At 39.1% G+C, this 20,805-nt stretch overlaps 3 protein-coding genes across 4 annotated transcripts; 2 read left to right on the forward strand and 1 right to left on the reverse strand.

Moving 5' to 3' along the window:
- Window positions 1-946: 946 nt before the first annotated feature.
- On the forward strand, window positions 947-4,802 carry LOC148364470 (EEF1A lysine methyltransferase 3-like). The gene is made up of 3 exons (XM_088338560.1): window positions 947-1,352; window positions 1,429-1,540; window positions 3,196-4,802. Exons 1-3 carry the CDS (start codon window positions 1,191-1,193, stop codon window positions 3,591-3,593), a joined length of 672 nt encoding a protein of 223 aa, XP_088194686.1. The 5' UTR covers window positions 947-1,190; the 3' UTR covers window positions 3,594-4,802.
- A 3,014-nt stretch (window positions 4,803-7,816) lies between these two features.
- LOC148364471 (uncharacterized) lies at window positions 7,817-16,644 on the forward strand. Its single transcript, XM_088338561.1, has 4 exons — window positions 7,817-7,897; window positions 7,984-8,087; window positions 8,887-8,902; window positions 10,185-16,644. Exons 2-4 carry the CDS (start codon window positions 8,005-8,007, stop codon window positions 13,677-13,679), a joined length of 3,594 nt encoding a protein of 1,197 aa, XP_088194687.1. The 5' UTR covers window positions 7,817-7,897; window positions 7,984-8,004; the 3' UTR covers window positions 13,680-16,644.
- Window positions 14,968-20,789, reverse strand: cnpy2 (canopy FGF signaling regulator 2). 2 transcript variants are annotated; one of them, XM_088338562.1, is made up of 6 exons: window positions 20,671-20,789; window positions 20,381-20,487; window positions 20,191-20,306; window positions 17,682-17,879; window positions 17,522-17,618; window positions 14,968-15,531 (listed from the first exon to the last, which is right to left on the reverse strand). In XM_088338562.1, exons 2-6 carry the CDS (start codon window positions 20,478-20,480, stop codon window positions 15,488-15,490), a joined length of 555 nt encoding a protein of 184 aa, XP_088194688.1. In that variant the 5' UTR covers window positions 20,481-20,487; window positions 20,671-20,789; the 3' UTR covers window positions 14,968-15,487. The 2 variants fall into 2 exon arrangements, with proteins under 2 accessions (XP_088194688.1, XP_088194689.1); XM_088338563.1 differs by lacking the exon at window positions 20,671-20,789 and adding an exon at window positions 20,558-20,664.
- Window positions 20,790-20,805: the final 16 nt, after the last annotated feature.

Below are 20,805 nucleotides of genomic sequence, written 5' to 3' on the forward strand. Positions count from 1 at the left end.
AAAACAATATTGAAGTTACATAATGAAGACTAAATGAATGAAGAAGTTATAAATGGAAAAAATTATAGAATCTTGACGTTTTTTTTGTTGTTTTTGTTTAGTTACATTCAAAGAACATACTAACCAAATTCTATACTCGAAGAATTTAGGAAGGACTTGTACATTCTTGGTTTATGTAAAAAAAGATTTGGCTACTGAGATGAAAATGATAATTCTGATTAACAGATATTTGTCTTATTGTGTATACCCAAAAACGGTGATGGAGGTAACAATGGCACTTAAAAGGACAGTGTTTACTATTAAGTGCCTCCTAGTGGCACAAAAAAATAAAACATTGATCTAAATAATGGGCAAAAACACATGAACTATCATACCAAAATTGTATTCATAGGTCAGGAAGTTTTTATTACCTTTACATTAGCACAATCCCTTCCTAGTAGTCGTCGCCATGTTTGTCTGGCATCTTGCTGCATTTGGCACTGGGTTTCGTTTGCATTAGCCAATACAGTGCCATTTAGTGGTCAAATAATAAACATACCTTTAAGGCAACTTTAGACAACAAAAACGATACTGAAGTTAAATAGTTGCAAGTAAAATTGAGTTATAAGTGGAGAAATTATATAATAAATAATTATCGGCAGTTATATATTTCATTGTTGCAACATTTAGTTTTTTTGCTACTTTTAATGAACATGCTGACCAAATTTTAGTCTTGAAAATTTGAGATGTACGAGGAACTTCTTGCTTGCCTAAAACAAATTATTGATAGCAATCACGCGATATATCTGTTATATAACTCAGCTCTGATACGGAGCATCTATTTGTGTGAGCGGGGAATACGTGTACACTTCAGTACACGTGGAACGATCATGCTCGTTGACCCGGAAAATAAATATGGTTACGTTCCTTTCAAAATAAAGTACCCTGATTTTTTTTATTTTTTTTTTCATTATTATTAAATGGCACTTTGATTCATAATACAAAAAAATAGTGTTTACGAACCCTTTTGTGTTAACTCGAATCTTAAGAGCACTCGACTGCAAAATTTCAAGTTTACCTTTCCGTAATACATCCTCGGCGAGTTGAGCTAGCTAGCTAGCTAATGCTAACGTACCGGAAATGTTTGAAGTCAAACTACAAACTTTTTTCCCCAGTTTTCCTTTTTTTCCCCCCTCCGTCAATCAAAAACCATGAGCTGTTTCGTGAATGACGACGACCCTTTCCCTGTAGACGATTCTTTATTCGCAGACACGTTTTCTCAGCAGAGCGTTTTTCATTTACTGGGCCAGGAGTTGAGGATCGTCCAGGTATTCGGTGACAACCTCGGCGTGGCTGCTCCTGTATGGGAATCAGTAAGTCCATTTTCCGCAAAACCTGGTTTCCACGTACCCACGCGTGATTTTGATGACTGTGCACGTCCATGCGCAGGCCCTGGAAATGTGTCGTTATTTTGAAGAGCATCGCGTGGATTTGCGTGGGAGACGTGTCATCGAGCTCGGATCGGGAACTGGCGTAGTTGGCATCGTGGCAGCCCGGATCGGTGGGTTTATCGTGACGTGGGAATTCCCACGCATGGAAATTGATGTGGCGTTATGTCCCATTTTTATGAGATTGCATTTTTTTTAAAGGTCGCAACATAACCCTATGACGCCATTTCACGTGGTACTCCATTTACGAACAAAAAAAAAAAAAACAAGTGGCATGCTTCCATACCCGTCAACCTCAGCCATCGCAATCCCTCTTAATTATGCGATAACCCTAATTTACACAGCATGTCACCCATTTACTCACATTAAGACCGATTACGTTGAATAAAAACAAAGAGAATGTGTTAACAAGTTTATTTAATTTACCAAATAAAATCAACCAAATATTTCGGCATATTTCTTCGTTCTTTTCCCACTTTTAGTGTTGCCTATTATACGTGGCAGAATATTTTTTAAATTCCCGAAGTCGAAATCTTTATGCATTTATTTAACATTCTATAATACATTGAAACCAAAGAACAACCCCGATTTACAGGCTCAAATATTTGCCCGAGAAATAAAAGAACTGTATTTGATTTATATATGTATACATACACTGTCAAATTATAATTTTAAAAGTAATCTTACCCTTTTATTGCACAACTGTAGTAAGGAAGCGATCCTTTTGACTTCACATGATACTTTGTCTCCCTCCTGTGGAAGTTATGGAAAACAGATTTTACTTCCCAGTGGGCAACTAAAAATGTTGAAAGGACCATACTGGACCGTCCAATCCACATACAGTGAATGCAAATGTAACGAATTACTTTTTATCTTGGCAGTTTTGCATAATTCATTTAAAATAAATGGTTTATCTCTCTCAAAAGAAAACTAAATTATTATTTTCTTTCATGGTTCTTGAGGTAAAAAAGGTTCCCGACTCCTCCTTTATATGGAAGCTCATTAAACATAATATGCTTAATGTTGAAACACTTAATGATGAACACCCCAAAACTCCAGCAAAGCACCCAGAGTAATTTGATTGGGTGAGCGGTAGGATGGGCGGAGCTATGCACGCATCACACACAGCCTTCTCTGTGTTCGGTGCTGTTTGCACTGTTTGTTAGTATCCTTCTCGTTTGCAGTATTTTGTGACATTTTTACAAAAGAACTTTGCATCTTGGTTAAAAAGCTATTATTTAGGACAAGAGTGACTAACTGCAGGAGGGAGACAAATTTTGAGTGCTATTGATACAGGACACGGGCTCTTGCTTAGAGGTAAGATCGGGCCTAAAAAATTCAGTCCTACCTGTGGGTATTAAAACCCAGCTTGACCTGACTAACTTGATTTGAGCGACTAAGTCTGAAGAAAACCTGAATTTGCATCTTTTAATTGTGAGCAATCGTGAATTTCGGGTCGGACCCGGGCTGCAGTTCTAGGATCTTACCTCTACACTGGCATTTTTATAATTTCATAGATTTTATCAAATCATCAAATGTCACATAGTGAAAAAAACATGATCAATAGTTAGCTTTTGGAGAGCGCGTTTGGAAGTTTTGTTGAATTTTGTCTTAAAATATTTGTTGTGGCTCTCCCCCCCCCCAAAAAAAACCCCATAATATTTTTGCTTTTTACGACTTTTTGGGTCAAAAAGGTTCCTGAAACTTTGTTATAAATTTCTCCCAATCATTTTGGTGACTGTTGTAAAATCTTCTCGTTTCCTATTAGGTGCAAATGTGACTCTCACGGACCTTCCTCAGACTCTCCCTCAACTTGAGGCCAACGTCTGCGGCAACATGCCTTCCAGCGGTTGGCCTTCAACCCCGCCCACTGTCCTACCGCTGTCCTGGGGCGAGGACCACCACAAGTTCCCCTCGGATTGGGATCTGGTGCTGGGCGCAGATATCGTTTACCTGCCCGAGACCTTCCCTCTTTTGGTGGACACGCTAGTCCACCTCTGCAAGAACAAGGCTGTGCTTTATCTTGCGTCCAGAATGCGGAAAGAACACGGGACGCTGAGTTTTTTTGAAGAACATCTGCCCGGGAGATTTTACGTGCATCTTGTGCACCGGGTCCAGAATCTGAACATTAATATTTATAAAGCATCTTTAAGAAAAGACTCATAATTGTGCAGACTGTTTTAGCAGGATTTGTGGCACAAATAATAAGTGAACGATTTTAGATGAGAAGGGAAAATTATATTATCACTTTAATCTTTTAACATTTTAGTTTTTTTAATCGCAGAGTACTGAATGTGAATGGTACCATTTCCTCCTACATTCCTAAAACCATAAATAATTTTAAACATTTTTTTTTATAGATGTAAGAGGGATCAAAGTTTGAATGCTAGCTGGGGAAAATTGATTTGCTTCTCCTTTTATTTAAACAAAATACATTCCATGTTTTAGTTTGGTCAGTTTATTATTGAGAAATGTTAAAACATTCCATGATGGAGGTGAATTTTATAGTTGTATCATTGATGACTTGGATCATTCACATATTTGAATTTGATTGAAGGATGAAAGAGACAGTGTGTATTATTTAACCACTAGATGTCACTGTATTGTGTAATGCAATGGGAAACAAGTGCAACAAAGTTGAGGGAAGGTTACAAACTACGGCTACTCAAAGTGACCAAACTGCACCATATTTTTGCCCTCATTTTTTGCCAGGTTTTTGGAGGTAGCTGTAGCAGCAAGTGACCTAAGTGAGCCCCATGTTGTGAAAAATACAAATTCCTCAAATTACAATTATATGAAAAAAAACACACGTTTATATAATGGTTTGCGTATTTTTGCTTATTATTCAAATCACTTTTTTATTTTTCCAATTGGAAGCAGAAAATAATTTATTTTGTCTCTTTAACAAAGAAATCACAATTGTATTGATTAAGAAAATGTTGAAACATTCCACAATGGAGTTGAAGTACAGCTGTGTCCTTGATGGCTTGGATTTTAGGGTTTATGTCTTAATTGAATGGCCAAAAAACTATTGGAAAATCTTTGGAAGAATAGATTTTATATTTTTAGTCACCGATCATGTCCAGGATTTTCCATGCCAGTTAAAAATCTCAATTACACAGTTGAGATATTTCCAGTACCCGTCTGCTGTCTACTCAGTTATTCTTATGGGGCTACCTGGTGATCTCTTCCTAATAAATACCAGGTTCATTTAATAAAGTGAAGATTATGGTTTAATTTTTCATGCACCTTCAGCATTTGAGAGAATGAGAACGACAAACTTTGTATAAATATATTAACCTGGAGTGCCACGTCTAAACTTGTAAACAATGTTCACCACGTTGTTATAAATGACAATAAAGACAATTTCAAATATGTTCTTTGGTTAATTGTCTTTGAAACAGTTCAGTAGCGTACTAATCTATATTTTGTTTGACTTTTTCATGGTATCCAAGGTCTATTCATTGTTTTCGAAAATGGATTCTCCACAAAACTCATCCAACCAAACAAAAGTGAGTCCAAAGATGTACCAAAATGAACAGACAAGGTTTAACCGAAATGTTAAAACCCACTGCAAACAGAATTGTACCCCACTGTTCAATCGTAGTTACACTACTTGTACTTACAACTTGCGCCAATCTCCAAGAACTACTGATATGTTTATTCTGATAATAATATTGTGGGATGTTTGGACGTGTTCTAAGAGATGGGCAGGGCACCCGTATGATGCGACAGGGGTAAACCAGTGAAAGCTGTCGGGCCCTGCTGTTGAACAGAAGAGTGTGTTGTGTCACCCTTACCCGAGTGACATGGCCGCTTTCTTGTCTTCATATGGAGGGACAAAAGCATGACCAACTCTGGTGCCGAAGTGCTTAACTTGTTTGGGTTGGCCATGGTCCAAATTTGGTTTTTGCTACTTTTTCCTATTTTTAAAAAAAAATTCTTTGTTTTTGTATGTGTTTGTCTTGCTGTCGGCCACGCCTCTCGGGGGATATGACCAAGGTAGGTAGATAGATGACAGTTGGCGTATGACAGCGTTGATAGAGAGGCGTTGTGGCAGGTGATGGTAATGTATGGAGTGGGTGGAAAGTTGTTGGAAGCATTGAAGAGTTTTTATGTGAACAGCAGAGCATGTGTAAGAGTAGGGAGTGAGACAAGTGAGTGGTTACCTGTGTTGACCGGTGTGAGAGGGGTGTGTGATGTCACCATGGATGTTTAATCTGTACATGGATGGTGTGGTGAGAGAGGTGAATGCAAGAGTATTTGGCAGAGGTGTAGAGATGATGGATAACAGTGGAACGGTGTGGCAGGTAAGTCAGTTGTTGTTTGCAGATGACACAGCGCTTGTGGCTGATTCTGAGGAAACATTGAGAAGGTTGATAATGAAGTTTGGAAGAGTATGAGATAGGCGTAAGTTATGTGTGAATGTTGGGAAGAGTAAGATGAAGTGTTCACGTGATGGAGTGGGCATGGCGTTAGAAATCAGGTTGCATGGACAGGTGCTGGAAGAAGTTGAAAGCTTTAGGTACTTGGGTTGTGATGTGGCTGCAGTTGGTGGAATGGAGTGCGAGGTATTACAGAGTGAATCAAGGAAGCAAGGATTTGGGTGCTCTGAGGAGAGATGAGCAACAAGAGTATGAGTATGGATGTTAAGAGGGGACTGTATAAGAGTGTGATTGTGCCGACGGTGTTGTATGATGCAGAGACTTGGAGCCTGAACGCAGATTTGAGAAGGAAATTAAATGTTTTTGAGATGAAGTGTTTGAGGAGAATGTTAGGAGGACAAGATTGGATCGATTGAGAAATGAAAATTGTGAGTGACAGAACTGAAGTAGTAGTGGAAATGAGCAAGCGTGTGGATAAGAGGGTACTCGGTTGGTTTGGACACATGGAGAGGATGGAGGAGGAGCAAATGTTGAAGAGGATCTACAGAGCTGAAGTAAATGGAAGGAGACCAAGAGGAAGGCCGCGATTAACGTGGATGGATGGTGTTATGAGTGCACTGCAGGAAAGAGGTCTAAATTACCAGCTCAGTAGCCTAGATGGTAGTGTGCCCGCTTTGAGACTGGGAGGTCGCTGGTTCGCGCCTCGGCCGAGTCATACCTAATTGGTAAAATGGCGGCGCCCTCTGTTGGCTGCGGCTGCATCGGCTCGCTACAACGGGTCAGGTGTATCGACATTTCGTTCTGTGTACATTGTTACAAAGAATGACAATACAAAGGAAATTATTATTATTATTATTATTATATAGTGGAAGCTAGAAGTGATAGGAAGGAGTGGAGAGGTGTTGTGAAAGGATAGTGGGATTGTGGACGCTTTCTAAAGGATGGGCTGGGCACACGTATGATGCGGCAGGGGTAAACCAGTAAAAGCTGTCGGGCCCTGCTGTTGAACAGAAAAGTGTGTTGTGTCACCCTGACCCGAGTGACACGACCGCTTTCTTGTGTCACGTTTCATCTGGAGGGACGAAAGCATGACCAACTTAGGTGCCCAGTTGCCTAACTTGTTTGGGTATTTGGGTTGGCCATGGTCCGAAAATGTTTTTGTGTGTTTTTTTGCTACTTTTCCCCCTTTTATTTTCTTTGTTTTTATATGTTTATCTTGCTGTCGGTCTCCCCTCTTGAGGGATATGACCAAGGAAGGTAGGTAGATAGATAGAATATTGGACCAATACAAAGGATATATCGACTATATTGTCCACTTGGTTCCTTGTTTGGACTAATATGATTGTCGCTATCGGCCAATCTTGTTGCTGTAGTCAAATTTCTACCGCACCCCTTAGGGCTGATCTGTGTTTTGTAACTTTGAAGATTTAATGAAAATAGGAACTCACAGGAGGGCTCCAGGACAGGAATGAATTCTCTTATCTGAAGGTCCCTTTCTGGTTCTCCTTGCAAGTTTAAAATCCATTGATGTCTTCTCTCCTTATTTTGAATGTCTAACAAAGTTTAAACATAACAACTACCCTGTAAATAATTTGCCGATTTATTTTGACATTCTTATCTTGTGGTTCCCATTTAAGACTTACGTGTTTATCCTGGAGTGCCATGTATAATTTTGTTGTCAAAAAATTTCCCTACGTTGTTACAAAGGTAATAAAAAGACAATTCTAGTTGAGACATTTGCCTCCCATTGCAATGATCAACTTCACAATCCGCCAACTATTCTGTCAGCATCAACAGATTGCTCAGTCTCTTGCCCGCATTCAGCTTCATCCGTTCGCTCACTCTGCTGATGTATTGACTTTCCGTTCAACAAAGGAAAGCCTGTTTGTCACGCTGGGGAGTTCCGAAGAAAAGCCATCTCGCCGTGTGCCACGGGGCAATTGATCCCACCGTTTCCATGCGGCTTTAAACGTGGGAGTATTTGTGTGTTGAGTGGGAGGGAGACTGACAACCAGCCCCCCCATTTAAATCAAGTCCCATTTGAAACTCATGTCAAGCAGAGAGGGAAACAATCAATGTCTGAAGGTATGTCCTACATTAAACTTTATTTGAACAAAATTGTAATCTCAACTGTGCATTACAAAATATGCAAATAATTTGTCTTATTTTAGATCAAGTAGTGTGAACACAGTATGGACTTATGGCCTCAGAATCAACAGCTGCTACCCATTTATACCAGATATGATACCATTCCTGGAAGAAATTATACATATAAGTACGTATTTGTTTGGATAAAGTAATATTTTCTGATGCGGTGGTTTTGTGTGTATTTTATAAACATGAGTTCAGAAAGCCTTATTGAAGTGACTGTTTTTTCTTGGATGATTTACTAACGCAAACTGCATTTTTTATTTATTTATTTTTTTTGCTAGATGTACACAGGGAAAAAAAACTAAACTCATTGAAAAAAAAGGTTGTCGTAAGAGTAATGTTTTAATTTTTACAGTATTTTGAAATGTTTTTGATTGAAAAAGAAAAACCTTACTTAAATAAGCAAAAATATATCTTATGGTGAATTGTTGTCCATATTTTAGGTTTCTTTCTTTGAAGCATTGTTGAAAAACACTTTTTAAAAGGAGCACATCTTTTTATATTTCCTACGTCAAATAATTTTGCTTATTTCAAGGATTTTTTTTCACTAGATAAATTCAAAACATACAATTTGAGAAATACTTAAAAAGAAAATGGCAGTTGGGAAGAATTTATTTTTGTCATTTTCTATGAGTACCTTAAAAGTCAAACAATAACTGATAGAGAGGTGATACATTGTATTGTTATACATACGGTTTTTTATTTTTTAACTTACTAAAATATGATATATAAGTCGAAACGAGGAAAATGTATTAATACAAAACTAAGTTCAAATATCTAATTTATTTGAGTTTTAAACAAGTTTAAAATATAGTAAAATAAAAATAATTCTTAGAATAAGCAAAATTTATGTCAATTGACTGAGCATTTAATTTTTTTCCACTGTATTGAAATAAATATTTGACATTTATTTATCCACACAGCCGTTATGTCGGACAGCTGGCAACTAGAGGTAAGATTTATGGCCCGAGCCCGAACCCGAACCCGAACCCGAGGCAATTTCGGGCCGGGTCGGGCCCTGAAATGTCAGTCATACGGTCGGGTCGGGTCGGGTTCGGTCCTGCTTTTTTTTTTTTTTTTTTTTTTTTTTTTTTTTTTTTTTTTTAATTAATTAATAATGTGTTAAATGTTCATTAAAAATATATACTTAAACTATGTATGGATACTAGACCAAGGAATACTTGTTATAAAATAAATAATTTGGATAAAACGGAGAAGGAGCTGTAATCGCTATTTTTCCGACTCCTATGGAAATTCCTCCCCCCCTCCGATTTTAAATGAAAAAAACAACAATTTGTTTACACCGCGGGATCCAATGCAACCAGGGTTTCATTCACAATAAAAAAGACATTACGTACGGATATTATAGTAAATCAAATGAATATTATTTGTGTACAATTAGTTGTGGTTGCGGAAATCATAGCGTACAGTGACGTTGGTGACTTTTCCATCCGCGTTAAAAAAATGCATTTTGTAAAATACGATCGCGCTTTATTGTTTAAATAAACGCGATCTCCCAATGATTATAATTAGCTCGCTTTATTTTGTTTTAAAGCGTATTATATAGAATACGATCGCTTTTGTCGGAAGCGTACATTGACGTTGGTGACATTTTCATCCGCGTTAAAAAACGCAATTTGCAGAATAAAATCACGCTTTATTGTTTAAATAAACGCGTTATATAGACTAGGATCTCCCAATTATTATAATTAGCTCGCTTTATTGTTTTAATAAGCGTTTTATATAGAATACGATCAGGGGGGGGGGGGGGGGGGGGGGGGATTTGCATAGGAGTCGGCACAACACGTCAACATCCCCTCTCAATGAAAGTGCTGCGCTAAAATCTTAAAGGCGTACTACTACTGCTGCTGTGGATTATGGCCCAATGATCAAGTCGTCAAAATGACGGACGCCTTTAAATGTTTTCGCTACCTCAAAAAAAAAACCGTCAATGACAGATTGCAGTGCAGACACAGAAATATAAAAGATGTAAATGTTTATACAGTTTTATTTAACTTAGGCCTAGATGTTGTAACAAAAGGCAGAGTTTAATTTGTTATCATAAATCACCCCTCCTTATAAATAAAATATGTAATTTCGGGCCCCCTCGGGCCGGGCCAGCAAATCCAGTTAATTAGTCGGGCCGGGTCCGGGTCGGGTTTAATACCCCCCGGGCCTGCGTCGGGTTCGGGTGCTTTTTTTGGGCCCGATCTTACCTCTACTGGCAACACATCAACCTCCAGATAAAAATCAAGTCAGAGAGTCCAGCTACTGGACATTACCAAGATCAAGAACTGGGGGGACACTTCTTGGTCGCACAAACAGGATTGATTCACAGGTGTCTGCCTCTACTTCTCAACATCCTTTAATTTGGGGTCATAAATATCAGCAGAGTTTGGAAGCCTCTGTGTCTTGTACTGCCAGAGAATGGCCGACAGCTGGACAGGTGGTGGGAGCTGAAAATAGAGACCAAACGACAGAGGGATGGCAAAAGAGGTGGGAGACTTCCAATTCTCTTGTTTATAGGGAGACCCCAAAGAGGAGCGGAGGTAGCTTCAGAGAGCCGGAAGCCTGGGCTGCTCGTCATAGCCATTCCCTTGCAAAGAGGGAAATGATTCAGGCAGAGCTGAGGGGAGCCTCGCAAGGGTTTATGGAGAACATGAAAACCGGGATAGAATCAAGCACGACAGCATTGCCGTACATCGGACAATGTGAAAACCTGAGAAATGATCCCAGACTGTGGGAGAGAACAATCAAGCAACAAAGCTGTAGTCCACCACAAAGCCATGCTAATAAAAACACAGTGGATATGAAAGGAAGGACCCACCGAAGAATGTTTAGTCAACCTCCAGGTTATATTGCACCTCCCCCTTATAACAGCCCACACAAAGGTTCATCAGTGATTCCGAATTATTGCGAAGAGCTTCAGAAGACACAAGAGAAACCAAACATAACTCAAAAAATATTCACAGAATTTGCAGGAAACGACTACCAAAGAAATCTTGAGCAACACATCCATATTCCATTTACAAGTCCACAAATCTCTACTATAATCCAGGAACCTTTCTCAAAACAACCCCCAGTGATTGAAGGACGGAAATTAAAATTACGCAAAAAGACAGGAGGAATGACCATCTTCTGTTTAGTGTCTCGGGTTGCGGACACAGAACTCCAATCAGAAACACCATGTGACCAATCAAAAGCTCAAAGCACAGAGTTTGGGAAAAACTCACACCACAGCAGTGAGAATATCCAAACAACCAAGGTGGCAGATGAAGTAGAAGACAAGGCATTGACAGAGATAACTGCATTTACTTTGGGCGACAGAAATCTAAAATCCAGGAAGATGATAACAAGTCGCGTAGTGCCAGAAGAAATAACTCACAAAATGGAGACAGTGGACTGCCCAAACAAACAGATCATAAATGATACCAAGCCTACATTTGAGATAGGAGCTACTCGGTTGGTTTCCCCTGGGTCAGCCAAATATCCTTTGTGGAGGGAGCCTAGTTTCAGAAAAAAGACTCCTACTAAGTGTCCACTTGGAATGGAAGTGAGAAGGCTGGAAATTAAGGAAGGGCCTGAAACAGAAGACGGGAAAGACGTCCTCGTGATTGACACAACCTGCTTTTTTGTCGAGATGGAACTCATTAAGTCTCCAAAGAAAGAACGCGTTCACCATTTGGGGTCCGCTATGAACACAGAACAGAGTTCCAGCTCTAGCCAATCCTGTGGTCCTCTGAACCAAGAGACGACTTCTAAACAAATCATTGAATTAAAAGAATTGTCAATAAACAAGAGCCTGAACCCCAAATATGCAGGGACAACAACTTTTAAAACTGAGAAGGAAAATGCTAAAGAAGAAAGCTCGACAAACCCAGAGCAGAGTACAGGTTATTCCGACCAATCCTACGGTCTTCTGAACCAAGAGATGCCTTCCAGGCAAAACATTGAATTAAAATCCCTGTCAATAGACAAGACCCTGGTCACAGAAAATCAAGAGACTAAGACTCTAAAGACCGAGAATATAAAAGCAGTAGGCGAAAGCTACATGAAGCAAACTGAAAGAATCAACCTTATTGGACCCCCAAAGCCTGACCAGTACATAAAAGATACGGACCTGGCACTAAAAGGGAACAAAAATGAAACCAAAGGGAAGTTGTTGAACGAGAACATTAAGGAGCAGCTGTCATTGTACAAGCAAGAACAGAGCAGGGACAGCTCACCCAATAAAGAGAATGCAGACCTTAACTTGTTGGGATCTAACCAGCTCGTGTCTGATTTGTTAAACAAATATAACAAGACTAAAAGCAATAGTCCATCTGGAATAGAAGATTTGGATCAGGTTGACATGATGCAAGTTATTTCGGGTGGGTCCTTGCCAGAACCAGACAAACCCCAGCAAAGTCACAGTAACAATGATGACCACCAAAGCAGTCCTCAATCACCCCTAGCCTCGATATACACCCACGAGTCAAGTCTGAGGATTTGTCTTCAGACATCTTTGGCTGTTCATTCACTGCCGTGCTACTCGGCGATAGAGTCTGGAATTCCCACTCCAAAAACCAAAAGCACACTTCCCCTTGTTGATCCTCACACTTTGCCTTATGATGTAAGAACTTCCATGGCAATGTCTGATATTGAGGCTAGTAAGGATGTTCAATCTGAAAATAGACAATCATCACAGGTTGGTGAGGACAGTGTTGTCCCTAGGGATTCTTCTAATTACAAGACAGATAAATTGATAGAACCACAGGAATTAGAAGGTGGACAAGGTACTGAAAAGGCTATTGATTTTATTATGGCGATAGACCAGAATTCAAGAATACCACAGAAGCCTGCAGAATTAAACAAAAAGAAGAAACTCTTTTCCATTCTAACTCAAAAGAACAAGACTGATGATTCAGGTGAACAATCAGAAAAAGTTACTCCAAGTAAAACTGAAAAGGAGGATGTCAACCCTTTGGGTGTTCAAAAAGTAGAAGACGTCAAGCTGAGCGCATCTAGTATGGAGTTGAAAAACAAGGATTGGGCAAACCTTGGAGAACAAAAAGGAGAGTGTCGAAGTGACATTCTACCACCAAAGGAAATAGATAATCCTTTACTTGGTGATGCAAGCAACCAGGCTCAACTCCTTACTTTTCCACCACAGTCTAGAGAAGGGTTTGCCCCTTCTCCAGAAAGAGAATCAGCTTCCCTTACAACACAAACCCATAATTCTCCTGTTGTAGTTCTTGACACAATTGCGGCAGATTGTGTGCCATACTGCACCCATTCACCAGAAAAATCCTTGGTGTTTTCACCTAAACCCAAGGAAAGTGGAAGTGATACACTCATGGGAGTAGATCTTCACCATCCCAATTCCCTGTGGGATGCTGTCAATCGCATCAGGAAACATACAGCTCCTGACTCGGAGAACGAAGAAGAGGAAGTTTTGGAATTCTGGGATCCTGAGAGAATGGGTGTTGATCTGGATGAGGGGGTCCTTGAGGAACTGGGGATTTTTGAACAAAGTGAGATTTCACCAATTCTGCCAGTGCATGAGGAGGACAGGCTGTCTTGTAGTAGCACCAGCAGCCATGACTCTGAGGACACTGTTATAATAGCAGAAGAAGAGGATGTGGGAGAAACAGAGAAGAATGGTGGGAGGTGCTGCCAAGATGAAGGTAAATGTATCACTACATGTGAGGGTGAGGGGGAGGAGAGCAAGACTTAAACTCTGAACAACAAAAAGACAACTGTAGATGAGGAAAAAAATAATGCAAATATAGGACAGGGAAAAATGAATGTCGACATCAAAAACACAATGTTTGGTATAAAATCATAAGACCGCCAATTTTCGGGTTCTTAAGTTATTTAAAGGCACAAGGAAAACAACTCTTACTCTGGCTGAGTTACTCATTTCATAACTTGAATCCTCATTTAAATTGCACATCCATGCTCAACATTTTCTTGTTCAAACGAGAAAGTTTTCGCTTTTTGAACGATAATTTTCTTGTTCAAATAAAAGGCATTATTTGTTCGAACAGTGTTTTCTCATTCCAATGACGACATATCCTCATTTGAGTGAGTGTTTCGTGTTACGTTGTAAAATACCAGAGCTGTCAAGGTTCTTCATATGTCCTAAGTAAAAAAATATCTAAACCAAGTCTTTCTGAGAGATATGAGTCAAAATGAACACAGAAATGTAGCTGGCATTTAGGTATCTCATGAAAGCTTACAATGGTTATTTAGTACTAGTGATTAGATGGTCATCTAAATGGGAGCATTTGTTTTTTTATACTAATTAGAATAATTCATATTCTTTCAGTTCAGTTCCCCACATAACACTTTAAGGGCTCTGTATATTAATATAGGTAATATTGGACTTGCGACCGATATCAGTTCCGACGACCGGTCGTAAACCCGTCATAATGGCGTGATCAACTGCTGAGAAGGTATCTAGTTACTGTACTGGAGGTAGGTATTGCTATGCTGGCTGACTGCCAAAATTGTCTTAAGTGTTGCTAAGCTGCTATGCGCTTTGGTGACATACAAATTTTAAAAAATGAGCATCCGCTGGACGAAATGACCATCTGCTTGAAAAATAAGCATCCACGGGATGTAGACTTACTGTAAGTACGGCTCAATGTAAATTGTAAGTTGGTTACCTGTATGTAGTAGTTACTACACGAACATGAAATCTATTGTGAAGTACACGTTTTGCTTTTTCAATCTCAATAATCTAATGTCCACTATCTGATTGTATGTATCATTTTGTGACATTTCCATTTGAATGCAGAATTATCTCACCAAAACAGAATAAAAACAAAATGATCTAAACCGCACAAGTTTTCTGATGATAGTACTAGTTATTTTAAATAGAGGCTCAGTTGTCATACATAAAGAATTGTATAAATATGAACCATTTCTCACTTCTGGTCGATGTTAGAGCTGAAGCTATTAACATCTTTGCCCACCTTTCACTCGTGCATCAAACATTTTCCAAATAAAAAGGCAAAGTATTTGCAGAAATCTGACAAAGTTTATACAAAAGTAGGTTGCTCATACACTTAAGTCACAGAATAGTAAACAAAAAAAAGGACAGTAAAATATTTAGGGAGTGTGAAGCGTTATAAGTAAACGGCATAGATGCAGGAATGAATACTGTCATAATTTAGATAACAGAGAGCCAAGGAATTAACCTATCTACACCTCAAAGGATATATTTTGTCTTTCATAAAGATCAAGAAAAATCCTACAACTAAAAGTTTAGATCGTTTCACAGTAAAAATAATGAGTAACATGGGCTCAAATTGAAGTGTGATGCTGTTGATTATGAGAGAGATATAAAGGAATGGTGAACTGATTAAAGAAAAATCAATACAAACCCCTTACTCTCTTTGAGTGACCCGAATTCTTTGAAATTCTTGAACTATACGGAATTCTATAACATGACTAAATCTTTCACCTCCACTGTCACCGCCATGGCGTGAAACCGGCCATTATCAGATGAGGAGATACGGCCACCATGGCGTGAGGATGTCAAAGTTCATCGTGCGGAATTTTCAGGGCATGGTCGCAAAGGTCTGTCAGGGAACACATTTAGAATCTACTCAACAAACATTGATATTCATTTGTAAACGACTTTTTGTATAAACAGTTTGAGTTCCCAGAAATTCTACAGATATAGCAGGAGCATCATAAAATAGACAAAATAATACATGAATAGTGAAATTAATAAATAAACGGCTAAAATTAATTCATCCTAACTAATATTCTGACTTGCTTAAACACTGTTTTGATTATACAGTGGTATCTCTACTTGCGAATGTCTCGACATAATAATAATAATTTCCTTGTATTGTCATTCTGTGTAACAATGTACACAGAACGAAATGTCGATTGCACCTGACCCGTTGTAGCGAGCCGATGCAGCCGCAGCCAACAGAGGGCGCCGCCGACCACTTTTTAAGTCTTAGGAATGACTCGGCCGGGGCGCGAACCACCGACCTCCCAGTCTCAAAGCGGGCGCCTTACCATCTAGGCTACTGAGCATACGAAAGTTTCAGGTAACCATGTACCTGAACGAGAAAGTATTGCCTATATAGTTACTAAGACTGATTCTACTTCCAAAGTCAAAGATACAGTACAGTGCGCACTGCTATTCGCCGCTTCCAGAGTTTCCTGAACGTTAACTATTTGGCTATCGCTTCAAATCTGACTGGCCATCCAGTGCACATGTGTGCTCCCAGCATGCTCTTTGTGTCACCGTCCCAGTTCAGAGACAAGGGGGAGGGTTTCCGACAAGATAGCAGGGAGGAGAAATCAGCCATCATTCATCCATCCATTATCTGCACCGCTTATCCTCAGTACGGTCACAGGGGTGCTGGAGCCCATCCCAGCTATCTCCAGGCAGAGACAGACAACTCACTCGCTCATTCACACCTAGGGACAATTTGGACCAGCCAATTAACCTGCCATGCATGTTTTTGGAATGTGGGAGGACACTGGAGTGCCCGGATGAAACCCACGCAAGCACGGGGAGAACATGCAAACCCTGCACAGGGAGGCTGCAATAGCTGGAATGAAGCCCTGGACCTCTGTACCGTGACGCTGCGGGCTAACCACCCAGCCGCTGTGCCGCCATTGTGCAGCCATTATTCAATCAGCCCAAATAAAGTCATTTTAGCAAAATTCAATGAAGTCTCAGAATTTGTGGAAAGGAATTACCCAGAAAAAGTGTTGACAGCTATTGCTATTGCTACATCTGCCTAGCGCATTTCTGACGGATTGTCAAAAGCAGAGGTCATTGGATCAGTTTTTCAATAAACATGAGGCAAAAAGGTAAATGACTATTTTTATTGTATTCTTTATTCTTTGCTTGTTACATTAGGTGCCTCTCGTTTTATGTTTATTGTGCGGTCATCTAATTATAACATGTATTTGTTTCATGTTCTGATGCCCTTTTACGATTTATTAAAAAAATATACTGTACTTTTGCGTGTCTTGCAACCGATTAACGCATTTACATACAAAAGGCGTCTCTACTTACGAAGTTTCGGGTTACAAAACTACTCCAGAACAAATTCAATTTGTAAGTAGAGGTACCACTGTATTAGCAATATTAATGTATGTTTATAGACTGGGAGGTCGGTGGTTCGCGCCCCGGCCGAGCCATTCCTAAGACTTAAAAAGTGGTCGGCGGCGCCCTCTGTTGGCTGCGGCTGCATCGGCTCGCTACAACGGGTCAGGTGCAATCGACATTTCGTTCTGAGTACATTGTTACACAGAATGACAATACAAGGAAATTATTATTATTATTATTATTATTATTATAAGTACATGTTTATATTCTGTACATGACTCTTATTGTATGAGTTAAAAACGTAGCGTTTACAGCCGATGCATGAACCGAAGGGGCAGTCTGTCATTCAGCTTGTATGGCTTAGCACCTGTCATTGCGGTACAATTTTTCACGGTGGTTGGATGTATTCGGTAAATGAACGAAATATGATAAAACGAAATGAAAACCATCAGTCAAGAATTGACCATCTATTGGTGGGGATGCTACAGTACCTGTTCGCTTGCTGCAGAGTTTGTCTTTGACATTTTCCATCTCATGAGAGAAGAATTCTATCAGTTCATCTTCGTGCTGCTCAGCAATGGCTTCACACTGACACAAGGTAACAACAAATATTAATGGACTTAGAAGCAAACAAGCAAAACAAATACCCACCGCAAATTTTAAACTTCCGGTGACTCTTGAGTCTAGCACGGCTTCCGAGAGGTCCATTGCTTCGCCGTGCCGGGATTTGACCCTAATGTAGGTCTTCCTGTCGGTGGCGGCGTCTGAACGCTCGCCGTAGTCCTCCATCCTCTCACATACGTTCTCCAGGAGCTCCAGGAGGTTGCCCTCAGAGCGTGCAAGAGGAACCTGGTGAAAAGTACGAAATTACAACCATTGCAGTTTATGATTATCATTCACAATCATTTAGAACTTTTTGTATTTTTGTCTTTAGAATTTTGAATTTCTTTCACATTTATTTCCTGAAAAAGGCCAACCTTAAAATTAAACATACTAAAAGACAATAATCTCCAGAAGACACTTTCCAACAATCAAAGTTGATAATCATTTAATTATTTTTTTTAATTACCCAGATGCTTATAACAATTTCAATGTTATGGACACATTGCCATGGCAACTCTGCAACTTTGATACCGGATAAAATCAAAATATTTGGTGAAAGCCCCATCCCAAAATGACTATCAAAGACTTGTGAGTGAAAACCTGTGAGTGATGCTAAAAGAGGAAAAATAAAGGTGACTTCTATTCTACCTTTCGGCATTGCAGCTATTGATTTTTAACAGACAGTTACTCAAATCCATCACTGGTATTTGTGCAAAACAATTAAATAAAGAAAAATATTGTCTTAGAATATAGAGGCACCATAATAGCAAATTAGGACTGGATAAAACATCTAAATCATCCGAATAGTTGTTCATTTTAAAATTGGGAATTAAAAAATTGCTAAATCATTAAATGTTAAAAATTCAAAAGTTAGAATATAATTTACTGTCATTGTAACATGTCAGATCCACAACAAAATTTAAAAAGTGCCACCCTGATGGTGCAATCAAATTGACAAGATAAAATAAAACACAGTAATAAGTTAAGGGTTTTAGTATAAAAATAAGTAATATTGATTTTTAAATAGAACTGAATCATCTCTTGTTGTTATTGCACAATCCCTGTCTAAATCCTTGTTGACCTGTGTTTATTTTGCAGCAATGAGGATATTGGGATGAATTTGAATTACCAAAAACTGGCACTATTTATAGAGCAATTGTTACTAACCTTTCTAACAATATCTATTAAGTCATGCAATTTTAGCAAGCTAGTTACAAGTTGTGAGTTTGCAATTTATTTATTTATTTGTTGTTGTTGTTTTGCCATAAGTGCTATATTTGCATTAAAAGAGATTTCAAATTGGTTATTTATATGAGAACATTTTGCATGGAATGCATTTCAATTAATAAAACTTGATTTCAATGATTACTTGTTGGGTAGGATTTATTCTTAAAATAAAGAAACAAATTGTCCAGATTGACTAATAAAATCTAATTAATTTGATTCCTCTGCCTTATCCCGTAGTTCTCACTGAAGGAATTGAACAGAAAATTTGAGTTAAATGACGCAAGGGGCGATTTTAGGTTTAGAGCTTTGGGTGTGCTGAGCACCCAGAGTTTCTGGCCGATTATAATTATTTTTTTCATTTCACTCCGTGATTATTGATCGTTCCATACTGTAACTTCCCATATTTGAACATCACATTAGACTTTGTCATGCTGAGGTTTTACTTATTAATTTCTAACAGAGTACACACAAGCAGAAGAGGGAGCATTGAACTTATTAGACAATGATGCTATCTATTCAACACTTAAAAATTCCACCCTACACTTTACAGATTAAGCCATGTTCAGGGACCTTGAGGTTTGCAATCCTGTCAATACATTTTTATTGTTGCACTTGGTCAAGCACATATTTTACCATTGCCAACAAAGTCAGATGCTGGAGTCTGTTTTGACCAGTGGTCCTTTGACGGGATGAAAGACCTTTTTCCAGCTACATGTGTTTATTGAAATTGTTAGGAAAAATCTGAATAACTGCCTTGAGAGTTGGAAATATTGCAAAATCGTGTAGATTGTACACTGACAGTGTATCTTCAATGGCACCAGACTCCCTCTTGCTCTTCAGGAAGTTTTTTGCAACCTCTATTTTTGCTGACTCAAATTCTATGCCATAATGCACTGCCAGTGTTGACAACTGGGGCACAGACAAAACATGTCAGAAGTAAGACTGCATATATGAATCCCATTGAGCAAGTCCTGGTGCTGGAAATAAATTGGACAAAATAATTTCAAGGCAGCGGAGTATTTCCGAGACTGTGTTGGTCACATATTTTTCTGTTTCACTTTATTTTTTTAATGTAGCGTTCTGAATCATAAGTAATTCATTCCTGTCCTTTATTAGAGAAAACAGTTTTAAAAAATGCTCATCTATGGGGGTGTTTGACTACCCCAAATACGAGCTAGTTCAACCCATGAATGACACTTTTGTCCTTTCTAGCCTCGATAATAGTTGTTAACAATATTTTAAAATAACATACTCCATCTCTCACTTTTTCAGTGTGGCCACAAACGTCCTCTTATTCTTATTTAGATAAACCTTTGATGTTTACACTAACCTCTCTGATAGACTGAGTGCCGTCTGGGTTGATTCGGAAAGAGCCCGTCTGGATCATTTTCTTGGGATCAACTTGAGAGATGGCATACTCCATCTCGTCCACCAGAGCCCTGCATGCTGGGGGTTTGATGTACCATTTTCTCACAATGGGGCATTCATAAAAGATGCAACAGGCAGAGGAGGACACCAACCTCCACATCTGATGTCCTGTCCTTGTCTAGTAGCTTGACAAAAAGTCAGCAGGACGCAGAAAATCACACAGGTCGAAAGCAGGGGGGCTACTTCCCTCATCTTGCGTCTATTTAATACAAAAAGGACAACATGGGAGCTCACGTTATATTAAGTAGAAAAATGGATGGTGAACTTACATCCCTTGACCGGGAGCGGGTATATATTCGAGAAAACAGCTTTGAATTATGCGAACGTTTAAGAAATACAAATTGAAAGCAAGGTGGAAGTGTTAAATAATGATGAAACTCACCAGTGGCCAGTGCTGACTTGGATATGTTGGACGCTCATCTTGCTCGGCTTGATGTGGTGACGTAGCAAATGCAGCGCAACACGTAAACGTGGGATACAGCGACCCTTAGTGGCCGGGATGAAATTTAGTATTCAC

This window comes from Urocampus carinirostris, chromosome 6 (genome assembly GCF_059441175.1).
Source record: "Urocampus carinirostris isolate Australia breed hairy pipefish chromosome 6, RoL_Ucar_1.0, whole genome shotgun sequence".
NCBI classification, from domain to species: domain Eukaryota; kingdom Metazoa; phylum Chordata; class Actinopteri; order Syngnathiformes; family Syngnathidae; genus Urocampus; species Urocampus carinirostris.

Bases quoted from the DNA above. Each gene is read 5' to 3' on its own strand.
- LOC148364470 (XM_088338560.1), top strand. From the start codon at position 1,191: ATGAGCTGTTTCGTGAATGACGACGACCCTTTCCCTGTAGACGATTCT. The intron at 1,353-1,428 runs GTAAGTCCATTT...GTCCATGCGCAG, and splicing joins CTGCTCCTGTATGGGAATCA to GCCCTGGAAATGTGTCGTTA. The intron at 1,541-3,195 runs GTGGGTTTATCG...GTTTCCTATTAG, and splicing joins CATCGTGGCAGCCCGGATCG to GTGCAAATGTGACTCTCACG.
- LOC148364471 (XM_088338561.1), top strand. From the start codon at position 8,005: ATGGACTTATGGCCTCAGAATCAACAGCTGCTACCCATTTATACCAGA.
- cnpy2 (XM_088338562.1), bottom strand. From the start codon at position 20,480: ATGAGGGAAGTAGCCCCCCTGCTTTCGACCTGTGTGATTTTCTGCGTC. The intron at 20,307-20,380 runs GTTGGTGTCCTC...TCAAACCCCCAG, and splicing joins ACAGGACATCAGATGTGGAG to CATGCAGGGCTCTGGTGGAC. The intron at 15,532-17,521 runs GTACTGTAGCAT...GTTCCCTGACAG, and splicing joins ACTCTGCAGCAAGCGAACAG to ACCTTTGCGACCATGCCCTG.